General features: G+C 50.7%; 2 protein-coding genes across 6 annotated transcripts in view; one reads left to right on the top strand and one right to left on the bottom strand.

The window, feature by feature from the left end:
• Window positions 1-5,278: 5,278 nt before the first annotated feature.
• On the bottom strand, window positions 5,279-9,713 carry RRAS (RAS related). The gene is made up of 6 exons (XM_003801480.3): window positions 9,364-9,713; window positions 6,794-6,881; window positions 6,583-6,685; window positions 6,398-6,506; window positions 5,723-5,841; window positions 5,279-5,650 (listed from the first exon to the last, which is right to left on the bottom strand). Exons 1-6 carry the CDS (start codon window positions 9,514-9,516, stop codon window positions 5,566-5,568), a joined length of 657 nt encoding a protein of 218 aa, XP_003801528.1. The 5' UTR covers window positions 9,517-9,713; the 3' UTR covers window positions 5,279-5,565.
• A 1,757-nt stretch (window positions 9,714-11,470) lies between these two features.
• SCAF1 (SR-related CTD associated factor 1) overlaps window positions 11,471-18,839 on the top strand; it is a 17,385-nt gene continuing 10,016 nt past the window's right edge. Inside the window, exons 1-6 of one of the 5 annotated variants that reach the window (XM_023507911.1) lie at window positions 11,471-11,647; window positions 14,706-14,854; window positions 15,076-15,133; window positions 15,797-15,891; window positions 16,237-16,337; window positions 16,419-16,534. In XM_023507911.1, the coding sequence (XP_023363679.1) occupies window positions 14,747-14,854; window positions 15,076-15,133; window positions 15,797-15,891; window positions 16,237-16,337; window positions 16,419-16,534 (478 nt within the window). In that variant the 5' untranslated portion in view covers window positions 11,471-11,647; window positions 14,706-14,746. Of the gene's footprint in view, window positions 12,059-14,199; window positions 14,855-15,075; window positions 15,134-15,796; window positions 15,892-16,236; window positions 16,338-16,418; window positions 16,535-18,839 lie in introns of those variants that run through there. The other 4 variants (XM_023507912.1, XM_023507910.1, XM_023507909.1 and 1 more) reach the window with 4 other exon arrangements.

The raw sequence follows: 18,839 nt of genomic DNA, 5'->3' as shown, positions 1-18,839 counted from the left end.
CCAGACTTGGTGGGTTCAAATCCAGCCCTGGCCTGTCAAATGACAACTGCAACAAAAAATAGCCAAGCATTGTGGCGGGTGCCTGTAGTCCCAGCTACTTGGGAGGCCAAGGCAAGAGAATAGCTTAAGCCCAGGAGTTGGAGGTTGCTGTGAGCTGTGATGCCACGGTACTCTACGAGGGTGACATATTGAGACTCTGTCACAAAAAATAAGCCAGTATACTCTCAAGGAGAGAGGGATTGAGCTCTTGAAGGAAGAAGAATTTGGATTTTTACAGGATTTATAATCACTATAGGCAGTGACGGTATCAGAAACTGGCCAGCTTTTTCTTGGCTCCCTGATGCAGGGTGGGTCTCTTTGTTCCTGGGCCCTGAAATTCCAAGCTTATGGGTGTTTTTGTTGCACTGTTTCTGGAGTGTGGCTTGCAGGATTGAAGATGGGGTCCTGGCTTGGCACCTGTAGCACAGTGGTTATAGCAGCAGCCACATGCACGGAAGCTGGGGGTTCAAACCCAGCCTGGGCCAGCTAAACAATGACAACTGCAACAAAAAAATAGCCAGGCATTGTGGCAAGTGCCTGTAGTCCTAGCTACTTGGGAGGCTGAGGCTGGAGAATTGTTTAAGCTCAAGAGTTTAAGGTTGCTGTGAGCTGATGAAGCTACAGTCCTCTACAGAGGGTGACATAAACTATCTCAAAAAAAAAAAAATAAATAAGGGGGGGTCCTGTATTCTCCATGTTTCTCAGGTTGGATTTGAACTTTTAGCTTTAGGAGGATCCTTCTGCCACAGCCTCAAGAGTAAGCTGGTACCACAGGTACCACCATGCCTGGCTCAAGTCTTGTGTTCTTGAGCCTTGCTATTTCAAAGTGTGGTCCAGGGTCCAGTACTCTTGGAGTTCCCCCAAGAACTTATAGAAATGTAGAACCGTAGGCTGCTTCTCAGATCTACTCATTCAGAGGCCATTTCTCAATAAAGTCCTGAGGAAGTTGTAAAGCACATTCAATTTGAGGGATGGTTTTCTAGAGTAGGAATGTTAAAAATATGGAGGTCAGTCCGTGCGAGGTGACTCATGCCTGCAATCCTAGCAGTGGGAAGCCCAGGTCGGTGAATTGCCTGAGCTCTGGAGTTAATAGCCTGAGCAAGAGTGAGACCCTGTCTCTGCTAAAAATAGAAAAACTAGCCAGGCGTTTTGGCAAGAACCTATAGTCCCAGCTACTTGGGAGGCTGAGGCAAGAGGATTGCTTGAGCCCAAGAGTTTGAGGTTGCTATGAGTTATGATGCCATGGCTCATACCAGAGCGACAGACTTTGCCCCCTCTACCCCAAAAAGTGTGGAGGTCAACTGGCACTATTCTAGAACACAGCCTATAAAGTTATAAAGTAGTAAAGTAATTCTAGAGCATGGACATGCATTATCAAAAGTGGACCACTAGTGTTCCAGAAACATGAGTTACTGGGTAAAGACCTCATGTGAGATTTAAGGGTGGAGCATCTGTGTTCCAGATTCCCTCCCAGGTGAAACTGAGGAAGCACCTTCATAGGTCTAGATCAGGCATCCTCAAACTATGGCCCACAGGCCACATGCAGCCCACCTAGGACATTTATCTAGCCCGCCGGGTGTTTTTGCCGCTGCTGCCTGTCCTGCTTAGCAGCCAACTTGTCCCAGGGCCTGCAGTCCAGCCCTCCAACGGTCTGAGGGAACAGAGAACTGGCCCCCCTGTTTAAAAAGTTTGAGGACCCCTGTTCTAGATCCTTGGGTGTTGCCTATATTGTCATGTGATAGATTTTAGACCCCTGGGTTTATAGAAAAGAGGATGGACAGTAGGATTTCAGAACCACAATGAAAATGTCAACAATGGACGTGAACTTTCTAGGATCATGAAGATTGACGATGGACTGTCAGTGTCTTGAACTGTGGCCCTTTGACAGAGAATGGCACATTCAAGATCCTGGACTGGGCTGTTAAACTGGGGCCAATGGATTGGTATTTTCTCAGGCCAGAGTTCTAGGATAGAAAGTAGGTAGAATGTTCTGAGGCTAGATGTAGTATCAGGAATTATCTCTTTTAGGGAATATAACCATGTGATTGGCTTTGGGTACCAAACTGCCCAAATTTGGATCCCAGCTGTAGCACTAGCATTGCAAGTAGGTTATAGGCCCATCAACTTTTGTCATCTGTTAAATGGTCTTTTGTTGAAATACAGCAAGACGGAGTTTAAAGCACCAGGCCCAAAGCTCGTATTACTTGTAGCAGACCCTGAAAGGCTTGGCAGGGATGCAAGACATAGCAGGAAGGTAAAAGGGGACAAAGACAGGGGCATGAAAACATGGAGAAACAGAATCTCTGACAGGGCCCGTTGGAGCTCAGGGGAGGGCAGGAACTGAACACATACTAGTCACCAGCACGTGCCCTGAGAGATGCCAGTCTTACACTATGGTCTTTAGGAGCTTTGGAACACCAGTGGCTGTGAATATTCCAAAAAATGGCCTGCCAGTTGTTTCAAAGGTTTGTCCACTGTGTGCCTTTTTTTGGGCAGGCAGTAATTTTAGTCACCTTAATGTGCATCTTGGTCCTGCAAGAAGCAGAGTGTCCCAGCCAAGAATTTGGCCCCTTTGGATATTGTAAGAAAGACTCAGAAATGCCAAGGGAGTGTTGATTATGGGAGAGAGAAATTGGCACAGGACTCCTTTCTGCTGAGAGGACAGTACCATTGGCTGGGGCTTAGGTGGATGTGTCAAACTGATAGGAATACTGCCTCCTGCTCTGCCCCTTCCTTGAGTCCTGCAGGGTGAGCCCACTGTGTGCAGAGGTTGTGACAGGGAGGAATGCAAACATGCATGTGGCACAATGCATCTGAGCCTCACTCCCAGGGCGGAGGGTTGATTACAGGCCAAGGATCCTGTGAGAATGGAACCCGGAAAGGGATATTTAGCTAATCAGTGTTCTAATCTAGGATACAGAGGGACATTGATGGTTCTGGAGCAGAATGGAGAACACTAGACCATAGTCACTAATAGTGAACACTTAGTACCTACAAGATGCTGTGCTTATTCTCTCCTTCTGCTCCCTCTCACCTCTCCCCATCCTGTAAAGTAGCTGTGATTGCTTCCATTTTACAGGTGAGAAGACTGAAGTGACAGAGTTAAAATTGAATCCAGGCAGCCAGGCCATGCTCCACCTTGGACCAGGAAGCAGGCTATGGGGGCAGGTTTGAGTGAGAGCATTCAGAGATCAGGGGCTAGGGCGGGGAGAGCAGATTGGTAACTGGTGCTGAATGTCAGATGAAGCCAAAGTTCCAAGGATTGAAGGCTCTGTTGAGGTTTCAAGCCTGGTATGTTGAATAGGTTTTGGTGTTTCAGCAGGCTTGGGCCAAACATGCTTGGGAGGTCGGTAGATGGTGGTCTCCAGTTGCTTCCAGCCTTCCAGGGTAGTGTGCAGCAGCCAGGATTGGGGGTCCTGGGTTGCAGTGGGGCAGTCTGAAGGTTCTCAGGATATGGATGAACTTTGGGTTTCCTGACTAAAGTATGTTGTCCATTCCTATAGCCTTGAGACATCTCACACTTCTGCCCCTCCCACAGGAGGGAGGCTCATGGGTTTGTCCACAATGGCCCCAAGTTGAATTCAGGGTTTAGGTTTCAATGTCAGTCCTATTGGGAACATTCTGGAATGGAGAACTTGCCAGATGGCTGCTTGGACAACATTCCACCCACCTGTCCTTCCCTCTTCAACCAAAAGGCCTTTCTCAATATATCCTGAAAGTGGGAACTAGGTAGGCAGGGTTTGTACCTTTTGCTGCCTTTCTCCAAGGTCCTGGAACCTTCTAGAACAACATTGTCTAATAGCCCTTTTAGCAATGATAGGAATGTTGTATATTTACCCTGTCCATTAGGGTAGCCACTACCATGTGTGACTGTTGAGCTCTTGAAATGTTGCTGCTGTGACTAAAGAACTGAGTTTATTCAAAACAGCCACATGAGGGCCAGGTGCAGTGGCTCACGCCTATAATTCTAGCACTGTGGGAGGCTGAGGCAGGTGGATTGCCTGAGTTCACAGGTTCCAGACCAGCCTGAGCCACAGCAAGACCTTGTCTCTAAAAATAGCCGGGCATTGTGGTGGGTGCCAGTAGTCCCAGCTACCTGAGAGGCTGAGGCAAGAGAATCACTTGGGCCCAAGCAAGAGTTTGAGGTTGCTGTGAGCCATGATGCCACAGCTTTCTACTGAGGGCAACAGAGTGAGACCAAAAAAACAAAAAGCCACATGTAGCTTCTACCTGCCATGAACAGTGTGGTTCTAGAACTTTCCAGGAAAAGAAAATTTTTACATCGGATGTTCAACCTTTATCCCAATAAAATACCCACAAAAATAGAAAAAGGTTCCCTGTCGAAGAAGGGTGATCCACATCCCTGACTTGACTCATTCTCTTTGCCCCCTTCACCTCCCCAAACAGTGGGTTCTAGATTGGAGGTGGAGCAAGGCATTTGGGTGTGCCCTGAATTTGCTCACCTCTAAACCCATTTCTCCCTCCTTTTTAAATAATTTTTTGAGACAGGGCTCACTGTGTTACCCAGGCTGGTCTTGAATTCCTACACTCAAGTGATCTCAGCCTCCTCAGTAGTTGGGTGAGTTTTCTTTCCTTTTTTTTTTTTTTTTGGTTGCAGTTTGGCCGGGGCCAGGTTCCAACCCACCATCCTCAGTATATGGGGCCAGCGCCCTACTCCCTGAGCCACAGGTGCAGCCCAAGGGTGGGTTCTTTAACAGAAAAAAGAAAGGGTTAGGGTTGGGCATGGTTGCTTACTCCTGTAATCCTAGCACTCTGGAAGACCGAGGTAGGTGGATTGCTTGAGCTCAGGAGTTTGAGATCATCCTGAGCAATAGTGAGACCTCATCTCTACTAAAAATAGAAAAATTAGCAGGGCACTGTGCCTGTAGTCCCAGCTACTTAGGAGGCTGAGGCAGGGGAATTGCTTTAGCCCAAGAGTTTGAGGTTTCAGTGAGAAAAAAATAAAAACACCTCCAGGCTGGGTGAGGTGGCTCACTCCTCTGTAAATCCTAGCACTCTGAAAGGCCAAGGCGGATGGACTACTTGAGCTCTCAAGTTTGAGACCAACTTGAGCAAAGCAATACCCCGTCTCTAGAACAACAACAACAAAAGGGCAAGATCACTTGAGCCCAAGAGTTGGAGGTTGCTGTGAGCTATGATGCCTAGGCCCTCTATTCAGGGCAACAACTACAGACTCTGGCTCAACAAAAAAAAAAGAAAGAAAGAAAGAAAACACCTCTTGACATTGGCAGTGGCATTTATATTTCAAGGGGAGGGGAGTTATATACAGCAGTGACCCAGAACCCCTCACCCCACCAGGGTCTTGGTTGGGGAAAAGAGGCATTGGTAGAAGGCACACAGTGGTGACAGCCCAGAGGAGGCCAAGAAGTAGGGGTGGGGGATGTAGTGTGTCCTGGGAGACCCAGATGAGGAAACTGAGGCTCCGCAAAGGCCTCAAGTCACACAGCAAGGTTTGAGGATAGGTGGTCCCAAGAGCTCATGCTGGTTGCTTCTCTCTCACTTAGGCTACAGGAGGACGCAGGGGCAACCCCCACCCTTCTTCTTGGGAGCACTGGGGGGACTGGGTGGGAGCTCCTGTTCTTGGAATTTCCTATGGGAAGAGGCCAGTGAGTTTGGGCTGGAGGGGCTAAGGACAATGATGATGGGAAGGGGCTCGGCTTACCGGACAGCTCGCACCAGCTGCTCGAAGGCCTCATCCACATTGAGGCGCAGTTTGGCTGAGGCCTCAAAGTAAGCCACATGGTGGGAAGCGCTGAAGGCCAGTGCTTCAGATCGGGGGACCTGGGAGGCAGAGAACATGGGAGAAGTCAGGTCCCTGCAATTCTGGACACCGCAGGCCAGGAAGAATTCGGTGGAGCACGAGAGGCAGACAGGCACACTATGTGCTTTTGTAGAGGTGACCCACTGTGGGACTCAAGCAAAAAGGTAAAGTTCCCAGTGAGATCACGGCAGGAGATACTGAGAGGACTTGATGCCATCAAACTGTGGAATTAGGGCAGGCTTTGCACTCTTGGCCTGAAGGCACCAGGACTTGGTTAGGCAAAAAAAAAGTAAGGGTGTTCTCAACAGAGGCCAGCGATCCTGAAAGGCTGGAAATTCAAGTGCTGTGTAGAAATCACGGTAGCGAGGGATGTGGTGGGAGCAGAGAAAGGAGGGGACATGGCCACGCTGGGTAATCTGGTGACCTAGAAGGTCTGGTTTCAGGGTGACATCTAGGTGAGGAGTGTGACAATGGAGGGAGCCAAAGGAGCCAAAGATGCTGACATGCAGAGAAACATGTTGGAAAGAGCCTCCCAGGCTCTGAAGGGGTCCCTAGGCAAGTGGGGTGGTTCCAAACCTGGCGCTGTGTCTCCAAGTCTGCCTTGTTCCCAACCAGCACAACGGGGTAGTCATCCCGGTCCTTGACTCGGAGGATCTGTGTGAAGAGCTTGCCCACCTCGTTGAAACTGCAAGCAAAGCAGAAGTGTGACCTGCCAGCCACTGGGCTCCAGTCTCTTCCACCCACTCCACCACCTCTCTCACCTCTGCCGGTCGTTAATGGCAAATACCAGCAGGAAGCCGTGGCCAGCGCGCATATACTGCTCCCGCATGGCCCCGAATTCCTCCTGGCCTGCGGTGTCCAGAACTGCAGAGACAGGGAGAGGTGCCATCATGGGGATGAGACTCCCGCCAGCCACCCCCACAGCCCTCAGCCCCTGCCAACACAACCCCATCTATTCTGGGCTGCCCTCACTGTCCAGCCGGGCCGGGATGCCATCCACAGTGCAGATCTTTGTGTAGGAGTCCTCGATAGTGGGGTCGTAGTCAGACACGAAGTAGGACTGGTGGAGTGGGGAGAGGACAATGTCACTGCAGTACCCCAGCAGACAATATGACTGCTTCTTTCTGGAGCCCCAAGTCACTGACCCCCTCTATCTGATCTCCCCTAGCTGGGTCTGTGTCCCCTCTGTCTCTTTAGGTCTCTATTTCCCTCTATCTAGGTCTCTATCCCCTTCTCTTTGCTCTTTGGGTATCTGCTGCCCACCCACCCCCCAATTTCCTCTCTGTGAGTCCCTCCTGGTCCTGTCTTTCTGGTCTAAAGTACATTTCCCACATTCCCATGTTGTGATTATATCCTGGCCATGAACTTAACCAGACACTCCCCCTCGCAAAGCCTCAGTTTCCTCATTTGGAAAATGAGGATGTTAATAGCACTACACCTAATCCAGCACCAGTGAGATCTAGAGAAAATTCCCACTAAATATTTAATATTTAGCTCTGATACAGACTATCTACCAGTTTTTATCTCCCGCTCCTCTTCCTCCTCTACCCCTTTCCCCTCCTCCTCAAGTGCCCTCCAGCGCCTCCTCCCAAGGGAAGGTCCCTGTTCCAATCCGGCTGAGGAGAAGCTGCCCCACCCTCAGGCTGGGCCCCTCCCTTCCTGCCTGGGTCCCGCCTAGTCTGCCTCCAGCCAGGCCTTTGGCTAGCTCTGGGTCTGCCCCTGGGTGCAAGGGGCCCAGGGATGGGGCCTTTATGCAGACAGGACTCTGTTACAGGTGCTTTCTGGGGTCTGCAGAGGGGTCTGGGTCCCGGGGCCTTTGCAGTAGCATCTTGAGGCAGACACCTTTCTGGGGTTTCTCTAAGGTGGGGTGGGCTTCCCTTGGGAATGTGGTGGAGGTTTCCTGGGCAGGAGTAGAGTTTCAGGAGAGAAAGGGTGATCTGGAGGCTGCATCCCATCTGTTAGAGGGGTGTTTGGTAAGGGCTTGGCCCAGAGGGAGAATGTAGGAACCCCGAACCAAGCTGACTAGGGGGTGAGGGGTTTAGGAGCATGTCTTTAGCACATCTAGAGAGGCTCAGGGGCTAGGGTCCAGTCTTAAGGTGGCTCTGGGGGCACTTAGGAGGTTTGTTATAGAATGTACAATCTTAAGAGAACTTGAGATGAATTTATGGGGTCCCATAAATCCTAAGGAGCAATTGTTTTTGAAGGTGTCAAGAATCTGGGGGTTTCTTCCTTGGATATGATTTGGGGGCCATCCAGGGTCTCAGAGAGGTAGAATAGAAGAAAACTCAAGATGGAGGAGTGGTTGGTTTTCCTCAGGAGTGAAGTGGGTCTCAAGGAATGGGGGATGGCTAGGACTTGAAGTCTTGGAGAGTTCTGAAGTGGGTAAGGGGCTGGACTTTTTTTTTTTTGCAGTTTTTGGCCGGGGCTGGGTTTGAACCCACTGCCTCTGGCTTATGGGCCAGCGCCCTACCCTTCTGAGCCACAGGCACCGCCGTGGGGCTGGACCTTTTAAAAAATCTCCTGGGTCTGATTGGGCTTAGTGGCTCATGCCTGTAATTCCAGCACTCTGGGAGATGGAGGTGGGTAGATTGCCTGAGCTCAGGAGTTTGAGACCAGCCTGAGTAAGACTGAGACTTCTGTGTCTACTAAAAATAAAAAAACTAGCTGTTGGGCGGCGCCTGTGGCTCAAAGGAGTAGGGTGCTGGCCCCATATACTGGAGGTGGCAGGTTCAAACCCAGCCCCAGCCAAGAACTGCAACCCCCCCCTCGCCCCCAAAACTAGCTGCTGTGGTGGAGGCCAGTAGCTACTCAGTTACTCAGGAGGCTGAGGCAAGAGGATCCCCTGAGCCCAGGAATTTGAGGTTGCTGTAAGCTATGACACCAGAGCACTCTATCCAGTGCTACAGAGTAAGACTGTTTAAAATGTTTTTTTCTTGAGTCTAAAGGCAAATTTTCTTGGAGCAAGGGTTAGAGGGTGCCTCTCTCTGGACTGGATAGTCCCAGAAGAGCCTTAGGGCCAAGGTTTCTAGATTATGCCCAGACCTCTAGGGGAGATAGTTGCAATAAATACAGGCTGGGGAGCCTCAAAGGTTCTGGGCATAGGCATTTTCCCAGTGATGCTCCCAGTGGCTCTGAGAGAAACTGAAGTCCAGGGTTAAAGGGAGACAGCTCAGGATGGAGGGAGGTCGCATCAAGGGGGGGGGGGGATGCTGGGAATGCTTAGGGTCTGAATGGAGGGCTGTTCTGTATTTAGGATGCTCCCAGGAAGTGGTCAGGGCTAGGTCAGCAGGGATGTGGGGTCTTAGGGCTAGGTCAGCACTGGTGTGGGGTTGAGGGTCTCTGGATGCAAATGTAAGATCCTTAGTCTAGGGGGATGAAGGCCCTCAGGGAGTTTAGAGTCACAATCTGAGGGGATTTTTTAAGATTAAAGGGGCTCAAGGGAGGGTTTCAGTGATGGATCAAGGGGAAATCGGGGTCTTGGGGATCCCCAAAAGGTCTAGTTTTGTATCCCGAAGGCACCCTTCCGGGTGAGGGCCCACTACCTGGATGAATTGGATGGTCAGCGCGCTCTTGCCCACGCCGCCGCCGCCCACGACCACCAGCTTGTGTGTCTCGCTGGGCGGGGGGTCCCCGGGTCCCGGCCCCCCGCCCCGGGGCTGCCCCCGCCCGGTCCCGGACGCCGCCCCGCTGCTCATGTCGCCACTGCTGCTGTTGCCGCTGCCGCTGCTACCGCTTGGGGGGAGCCGGGCGGGACCCGGGGGCCGGCTACGCTAATGAGGCTCCTGCATAATCATGAGCTCTGGCAATAAGGGCTTGCGTCCCGGGACACTTAAGGAGGGGGCAAGGCCAAGGAAAAGGAGGAACTATGCTAATAATGGCAGGACAACCGCAGACCCTGAGAAGGGGAATTCCTAAGGGGGCGGAGATATGCTAATCACAGAACTGTGCAGTCCCAGAGCAGCGCCACGCGCTCACAGTTGGCGGTAGGTCTCTGGGAGGGGCTATGCTAATAAGAATTTATTGGGCAGATAGGACTAGAAGTTTGTTCAAGGAGGGGCTATGCAAATAAGGACCCCTGTGACATAGCTTCTCCCAGCACCATCTTAAAGGCCTTATTCTGGTAGGCGGGGCTCGCCGACCAGTGTGCGGCCGTATATAGGGCGCTCGGGGGAAGCAGCAGGTTTTGAGAAGTTTCACCGGGATCCTAGCCAAGCTCTTGACCCGGGCGTCTAGGTTAGGAGCGGGAGTCTCCGCCCTCTAAGGAACCCAGGCTTCCGGTTCCCGCTGTCCCAGCCAAGCGGAAGACAGACTGGGAGGGGAGATGGGGCCCTAGAGGGGAATAGCTGTCTAATTGGAAGGGAGGAGCCCTGAGATCACTGCATTCCTAATCCATTAGCCAGTTAGCCCAAATCGGGACGCCTGGGTCATGAAGGGCCTGGGGCCAGATTTCTTGGTCCTGAAGGAGGAAGCTGACGGTCCAGACATCTAGGTTCTTGGGAAAGAATGGGGCTGGAGACTTGTACTTCTGGGTCCTAGGAAGGAGACTCCCTGGAGGAGGGTTTCTGGGAGTCCTTGGTACTAGCTTCAGTAAAGGAGAGAACCGAGTGCTGGATTCTTTAGGAGTGGAAGAGGCTGGCAACCCAGGATTCTGGGTCTGAGCAGGGGCACTGAGGTGGAGAAACCCGAATGTCTGTAAGGCGCGAGCTTGTAGTCTGAGGCCCCAACTTTTGGGGCCTGGGAAGGACAGACTCCTGATTCCGAGGGAGGAGGGAAATAGGAGTCGTCGACTCCTCTGCTCTGAATGAGCAGCTTCGGAATTGGGATTTCTCCGTACTGAATGAGGAGGCTGTAGGGTCGGGTTCCTTGGTTTTAAATTAATTTTACTTTTATTTTTTGAGACGAAGGTCTCACTATGTCGCTTGGGCTGGTCTCTAACTTCTAAGTTTTTATTAGCATAGCCCCGCCCAGAGACCTTCCTCCAGGACTTCTCTAATGTCCTGGGCTGGAGCGATCCTTCCGCCTCGGCCTCCCAAATAGGACTACAGGCGCGCGCCACTGCACCCATCAGTTCTATATTTAGGAGAGACTGGGTAAAGAGGATTCTGAGAGCCCCAGGATGTGGGCGGGGCAACTTCCATCCAGGTCTGCTCACTCCAGCAAACTACAATTTCATTGCATCTGTTCGGCTTAGCGGCTCTGCGTCACTTCCGGATTCCAGCCCTTTCCGTGTACGCCCAGGGCGCTTTGGGGGGGGCTCTTCGCAGGCTACCGCAACCCCGCCCACTTCACCTCTCACCCCTTACAGTCCCCGCGCGACCGAAGTGGCGCATGGACTACGCCTCCCGGCGTGCGTTGCGCGTACTCCGCCTTGTGTGCCCCGTTGACTCCTGGGAAACCGAGTCCAGCCGCCTTCCCGCCAGCCTTCACGGCACCGTAGTCGGTATTTGAAATCCCGGCAAGCTCGGCGGCGCTTTAGCTCCGCCTCTCTCCTCCTCTGCTCGTGAGCCCCGCCCCAGCCCGCTCCGCCCCGCGCCGGGGCCGGAGCCGCAGCCCGAGCGGCGGGGTAAGATGGCGGCGGCGGCCCGGGCCGCGGGGCTCGGGCCTATAGGGGTGGGCGGGGCGGAGTCGGGTCGCTAGTTGTCCCGGGATCCTTACTACACACCGCAGGGCCTGGAGGTCTTGGCGGGGTGGTCTGCGGTCCGGCAGAAGCGGTGAAACCTGGCGCCAAGCTGGGGGCCTTCACAGGGCCCCGGGACGCATCTTTGGATTTCAGGGGGCATCCATGGGGCGTCTCCGATTGGACTGCGGGTGGCCACAAAGCCTGGAGTGAGCCTAGGGCCTGCCCTCTATCATGTAGCTGGGCTGGATCGTGTCTGTAGGCTCTGTAGAGCGTCTTTATGGGTTGACTGGAGGCTAGGGTCTGCTAGGATGGTTCTGGGGCCATCTTGAGATTTTTGAGAAATGTCCCAGGGGTGAAGAAAGTCTGCAAGAGCTGAGCAGTATCTGCAGAGCCATCTAGAGTGGCCAGGGTATGTCTATTAGGGCTGGGAAGTGTCTACATGGGCTAGCCTGAGGATGCAGCTGGTCTACATAGGTCTGGGACCATTTATTGGGCCTGGAAGTCTTTTAGCGGCTACCTAGAGGGGTGGGATGTGCCCAGCAAAGGAGGGGGCCAAATACTGAGATGTTCTGAGAGGCTCCAGTGGATCTCCAAGGTCTGGGGAGTGTCTAACATGGGTGAGTGACAAGAGGCTAGGGGCAGTTTGAAGGACCTGGAACCATCTAGGTGGCTTTGATGTGACTACAGGAATGCAGTCTCTATGCCTGGAGCAAATTCAGATGCCTTTGGGGCCAGGAAAAAACGTGTAGAGTAATACAAAAGAGAGTGTTGGAAATTTTGCCCAGCTCATATGTACTTGCCCTTCAGAAAATAATTCAAATGAAAAATGTTTAAAAATTCTGTGTAACCCTAGGACTATAGAAAGCATTAGTCTGGAAGAGTTTGTAGGATCATCTAGTTTTCATCTAGTACTGTTTTTCAAACTCTGTTGACCTTGATTTGCAGTAAGGCATAGAGTTTTCATTAAGAGCCAGTCCATAGCAACATAGAGATTTAACTAGTATCAAAATCCCATAAATTGATATTTCTACTTACTACTTGTAACATACTGTGGAGAAATTTCTCTTGTGTTCTATTTGCTTTTTATAACAAGCTCAAGCTATTTGTGGAGCAATAAACTGCTCTCAGACCCTGCAGTTTGGGAAACACTGTTCTAGACAGACTTAGCAGCATCTACAGAATCTTCTTACGTCTGTAAGATCTAAGAAACCGAGGGTGTGTCTGCAAAGTCTGGGGCACATCTTAGTGAGCAAGCACACTCTTTGTACATGTACACTGCAGAGGATTTGGGGTCTCCAAGTCTATTCAGCAGATGTTGGTTAAGTTTCTGATATATGACAGTCACAGTTCTAGGTAGCATTTTCTTCCTTAGGAGGTGCTAGAAGTGGCTCCAGGGCTTGGAATTGTCCACAGGGCCAAGGGTATTGAATGTTGACAAGAGGCAAGGATGTAATAGACCAGTGGTTCTCAACCTTACTAATGCCGTGACCCTTTAATATAGTTCCTGTGGGTCGCGACCCACAGGTTGAGAACTGCTGTAATAATTAGGGCAGGGTGTGTCTTTGGAGTTAGGGACTAGGCCAAGCTAGGCTAAATGTGAAGCTTTGACATAGCTTGAAAATCTATGGTGGGATGGAGAATAAGGCCAATGTCTTTTCTGTACATTTATACAGCAGAAGTGAAGGAGGTAAGGGAAACTTGGGCCTTAAGGGTTTATAATATAATTACTATTAATCTGTATTGAACAATTTGGGTTTGATACATGTGTGTAGCAGAAATCAGTCTTTCTCATAGTCATTCTCCAAGATAGATATGACTATTTTGTCCATTTACAGATAAACACACTGATTTATGGGTTAGGGGATTTGAAGCTTTCTAGGAATTTTGAGATTGGGTTATAATACTCAGTATTATTTTCTGAGTAGCAGATTTGACAGTCACAGGGAAGCTTACAGCTAAAATACTCTTGTTAAGCCCCAACCAAGAGACCACCAGTTTTAAGGATGATCTTTTAACTGCCTGACTAGACAATCTAAGAGTTTTCTTGACATTGCAAAGGCTTTGGGCAGATAGATGATAAACAAATGCCCTGCATTGGGGGATAGCATGCCTTTCCAAAGCTTAACATTTTCATTTTTAAAGTGGCATACTTGTCTGGTCATGGTGGCTCATGCCTGTAATCCCAGCACTCTGGGAGGCTGAGGTGGGTGGATTGCCTGAGCTCACAGGTTAGAGACCAACTTAAGCAAGAGCAAGCCCCTGTCTCTAAAAAAAAAAAAAAATAGCCGGGCATCGTGGTAGGCGCCTGTAATCCCAGCTACTCTGGAGGCTGAGGCAAGAGAATTGCTTGAGCCCAAGAGTTTGAGGTTGCTGTGAGCTGTGGTGCCTGGGTACTGTACCAAGGGTGACAAGTGAGAATCTCAAAAAAAAAAAAAAAAAGGCATGCTTATATTGCACTATCATGGTTCTATCTTATTTATGTAAATATTTTTGAGGTCCTGGCTCGGTGCCTGTGGCTCAAGTGGCTAAGGCGCCAGCCACATACACCTGAGCTAGGTTTGAATCCAGCCCAGGCCACCAAACGACATGATGGCTGCAACCAAAAAATAGCCGGGCATTGTGGTGGGTGCCTGTAGTCCTAGCTACTTAGGAGGCGGAGGCAGGAGAATTACTTGAGCCCAGGAGCTGGAGGCTACTGTGAGCTGTGATACCACAGCACTCTACCCAGGGTGACAGCTTGAAGCTCTGTCTCAAAAAAAAAAAATTAAAAAAATATTTTTGAGGTCCTTACTGTCAAGGACAACTGATGCTTTATGAAGCATGTGGGGAGTTTGAGGTATGGTCTGGAATGCCCCCAGTATACTGGTGCATGCCTCAATCTTGGAAAGGTTTTTTGGACCATGGAACACACTCTTTGAAATCACAATGTAACACACAAATCTCAGTTTTGGGTTTGCATTCCATGAGGATAGGGAATGAGGTCTTGAGGTTTGGATAGGCTGTGGTGAAGCAGTGGGAACTGGGGAGTGAGATGTTGAAATTGGAGCCCGGGGAGGCTTCCTTCTGACAGATGAAGCAGCTGAAGTCCAAAAAGTGGAAGAGCACTGCTCTGGTCCCTGTGGTGTCTATGCTCGGCCTAGTACTTGCCCAAGCATTGGAGCAGACTGGTGTGAGGTGAAGGAGGAGAGGGGTATGAAGATGATGCTAGGGAGGCAGTGTTGAAGGCCCTTGAGGTCTTCATGTCATTCTTGCTTCCGCCCCCAGCCTCCACTCCAAACTCTTGCCTCCTCAACCATCAGGTGACCATGGAGGAAGAAGATGAGTCTCGAGGGAAGACGGAAGAGTCGGGTGAAGATCGGGGTGATGGTCCACCGGACAGAGACCCCACACTCTCTCCTTCTGCCTTCCTCCTGGTGAGGCTGCTGCACTCCTGGGGCTGAGGGAGGGAGGAACTGGGAACCCTGACTCCTGGGCCAAAAGGGGATGACGGGTCTGGGGCCTGAACTCTTGGCTCTTGTGAAGTGCTTAAGTCTGGTTGTTGGGGTGTCTGGAATATTTGTCTCAGAAGGAGCAGAGGGTGCAAAGCATTTGCATGAGTCCCCTGATTCTTGGTTCTCCCCTGCCCTTTTCCCAGCGTGCCATTCAGCAGGCTGTGGGAAGCTCACTGCAGGGGGATCTGCCAAATGACAAAGGTATGGTGCTTCCTTTTAGCTGTTGTCCTTTCTGTGCAATTTTGTTACACTATCATTGATATAAACTTTTCTGAGGCCTCCTGGGTGCTACCCTTGTGCTAGCTTAGGGAGTCAAAGATGGAGCAGATCCCATAACTGCCATGGAGGCGAGACCCAGTCTTAGCCTCATGAGAGGGAGTAGGTCTCCCTAAGCTAGTGTGGTGGAAGGAGACAGGTCAGGGTTGGCATCCTAGAGGGTGACAGGTGTTCAGGGTCTCTGAGTTGGCAGATTAGAAAAAGGTTGATAGGCAGTAGCAGGGGCACAGCCTTGAGGGACTGCATCCTGGTTTGTGGGGGCTTATGTGCAGGAGGGTATGAGTGGGGTGAGAGGGTAGATGTAGGGGAGGCAGAAGAGATCTGTGGGGAACCAACAAGGCTCAAATGCCAAGCTGAGGTATCTGAGGGCAGATAGGAGGATAAATGGGTGAGAGTTGGAGCCTGAGAAGTGGGTGTTGGGAGGTGCTCCAGAAGTCTTAGCTGGGAGGCAGCACAAAGTGGGCTGCAGAGCTGGCAGGAACTTGGCCCCATTATCAAGAGCTGGATCAGGTCCTCTTTCCTCTCCCTGAAGAGGTCTCTGTGCCTAGTCTCCTGTCTCTGATCCCTCATGCAGATCTCTCTCTCTAGATGGTTCTCAGTGTCATGGCCTTTGTTGGAGGCGCTGCCGGAGCCCACGGTCAGAGCCTCGTTCCCAGGAATCAGGGGGGAATGACACAGCTTCTGTGAGTAAGAGAGGGCTGGACACCTATACTCACAGGTGTGAGAGAGGAAGAAACAGAAGCCTGGATCCCTGAGTTTGGGGGAGGTGGGGGTTGGAGACCCAGATTCTTGGCATTAGGGTGTTGATCAAGGGCAGTGTTGGAAAGGGGTCTAGGGGCCTGATTTCTGGGTCTAGAGTTGGGCCTTGAGTCTGGAAGTCAGTCACAGTAAGAGAATTGGTTGGATCCTTGAGTTTTCTTGTGGGCCATGGTTATCTGGGTTCCTGAGAGGTTAGATATGGGAAAAATAGTGTTTGCTAGTCCTCATATGAGCAGGGACAGTGTGGAGCCCCTCCTGGCCTATTCCAGGTGTTGGACATGGCCGCAGACAGCTTCCTCACGGGGCTGGTGAGTGTCCTGGACCCCCCGGATACCTGGGTTCCTAGCCACCTTGACCTGCGGCCTGGCGAGTGAGTAGCTGGGCAGGGGAGTGGGAGAGGCCCTGATGTGAGAGTTGGAAATACCCTGAGGCTCAACCACCCCTTCTGCAGAAGCGAGGACATGCTGGAGCTGGTAGCCGAGGTCCGAATCGGAGACAGGGATCCTATCCCTCTGCCTATACCTAGCCTGCTTCCCCGTCTTAGGGCCTGGAGGACAGGCAAGACAGGTATGTGGGGCCAGTGTGGAACTGGGCAAGTGGCCTTGGCGCTTTGCAGGAAACAGCTGTTTTTCACAGTGATAGCAGTGATGATCATGTCACTCAGACAAAACCTATAACTATTTTTCATGTTAGACTGAGATCACGGTTATATGTGCATACGGATATACATAATGTAAAAACCAATGCACTGGGGCCTACGCAGGAACAGTTAGCATGTATGAGACACTGGGTGTTCCTGCTCCAGTGGGGGTTGCTCTCAGGGCCTCCATCTTCCAGAGAGTAAACAGTCTTAAAGAGGGAAGTCACTATTCAAGGTGACACTTAGTGGTGGGCCTAGGCTTAAATTCCAGTGTGTCTGAGTTTAATTTGATATCTGTGATGTGCAGTACCCAATGAAGACTCACTCCTAACCTTGCATGCAGCGGTAAGCTGTGAGCAGTTTAGGTCAAATCAAAGGGTGCATCAGTATCACCAGGGGTCCTACTCCCATGTTTTTGATTCTGCAAATCTGGGGTAGGGCTTGACAGTTTGCATATATATATTTTTATTTTTTGAGACAGAGCCTCAAGCTGTTGCCCTGGGTAGAGTGTCGTGGCATCACAGCTCATAGTAACCTCCAACTCCTGGGCTCAAGCGATTCTCTTGCCTCTGCCTCCCAAGTAGCTAGGACTATATACAGGTGCAAACCACGACGCCAGCTATTTTTTGGTTGCAGTTGTCATTGTTGTTTGGCGGCCCAGGCTGGATTCGAATCTGCCAACTTAGGTGTATATGGCTGGTGCCTTAGCCACTTGAGCCACAGGCACCAAGCCAACAGTTTGCACTTTTAACAACACATGCTACTAGGCCCAGGGCAGTGACTCACGCCTGTAATCCTAGCACTCTGGGAGGCCAAGGCAGGTGGATTGCTTGAGCTCATGAGTTCGAGACCAGCCTGATCAAAAGCAAGAGCCCATCTCTACCAAAAATAGAAAAACCAAGGCAAGAAGATTGCTTGAGCCTAAATTAGAGGTTGCTGTGAGCTATGACGCTACAGCCCTGTACCCAGGGCGGTAGCTTGAGATTCTGTCTCAAAAAAACAAACAAACCAAAAACACATGCTGCTGATCCCTCCCCACTGATGAGAATCCAGTATTCTTTCTTGGTGGATATGTGTATTGGGAGGGTAGAAGGAAAGGAAGATGTTGGCTCAGGTGTAGTATCACATCAGCTATGAGCGACGGTTCTGTGTAAATTGTGGCTTGAACACCCCTCTTTGCCAGGTCACCTTTACCTTGTTCCTTTTTTTTTCTCTCCTGAGACAGGGCCTTGCTCTATTGCCTGGTTTAAAGTACAGTGGCATCAGCCTAGCTCATGGCAACCTCAAAGTCCTAGGCACAAGTGATCATTTTGCCTACGCCTCTTTAGTAGCAGAGACTACAGGAGTGTGCCACAGTGCTTGGGTAATTTTTCTTTACTTTTTTTTTTTTTTTGAGACAGAATCTTACTTTGTCGCCCTCAGTAGAGTGGTATAGCGTCACAGCTCACAGCAACCTCCAGCTCTTGAGCTTAGGCGATTCTCTTGCCTCAGCCTTCTAAGTAGCTGGGACTACAGGTGCCTGCCACAACACCCAGCTATTTTTTGTTGCAGTTTGGCCGGGGCTGGGTTTAAACCTGCCACCCTCGGTATATGGGGCCGGTGCCCTACTCGCTGAGCCACAGGCGCCACTCAATTTTTCTGTTTTTTATAGAGGCAGGGTCTTACTATGCTGCTCAGGCTGGTCTCGAACCCTTTTTTCTTTTTAACAGCTGCAAGTTCATTTATCCATTAGGCACAGGATACCTGGTGCTTAGAGCCCATGACACTCTTAAGGGCCCACAGAAGTGTTTTAATCTCTCTTAAAATCAGAAACCATAGAGGATAAGGAAACAAATGAGCAGGACAGGGTTCTAATAAAACATTATTTACCAAAATAGGTGGTATGAGGCCAGGCACAGTGGTTGACACCTATAATCCTAGCACTCTGGGAGGCCTGAGCTCAAGGGTTCAAGACCAGCCTGTGCAAGAGGGAGATCCCATCTCTAAAAATTGCTAGGCATTCTGGCAGGCACCTGTAGTCCCAGCCACTCATGAGGCTGAGACAAGAGTATCGCTTGAGCCCAGGAATTTGAGGTTTCTGTGAGCTATGATGTCACTGCACTCTACTGAGGGCAACAAAGTGAGACTCTGTTTCAAGAAAAAACAAACAAAAAAAAACAGGTGGTGTATAAGATTTGGCCCCTGAGCTTTAGGAGTGATGGAAATATCTGGAGCTGATTAGTTTTTTTTTTT

The sequence above is a fragment of the Otolemur garnettii genome, unplaced genomic scaffold (assembly GCF_000181295.1).
Source record: "Otolemur garnettii isolate 467f Iridium unplaced genomic scaffold, OtoGar3 scaffold00211, whole genome shotgun sequence".
Taxonomy (NCBI): domain Eukaryota; kingdom Metazoa; phylum Chordata; class Mammalia; order Primates; family Galagidae; genus Otolemur; species Otolemur garnettii.
This window is presented reverse-complemented; position numbering and strand designations above follow the sequence as displayed.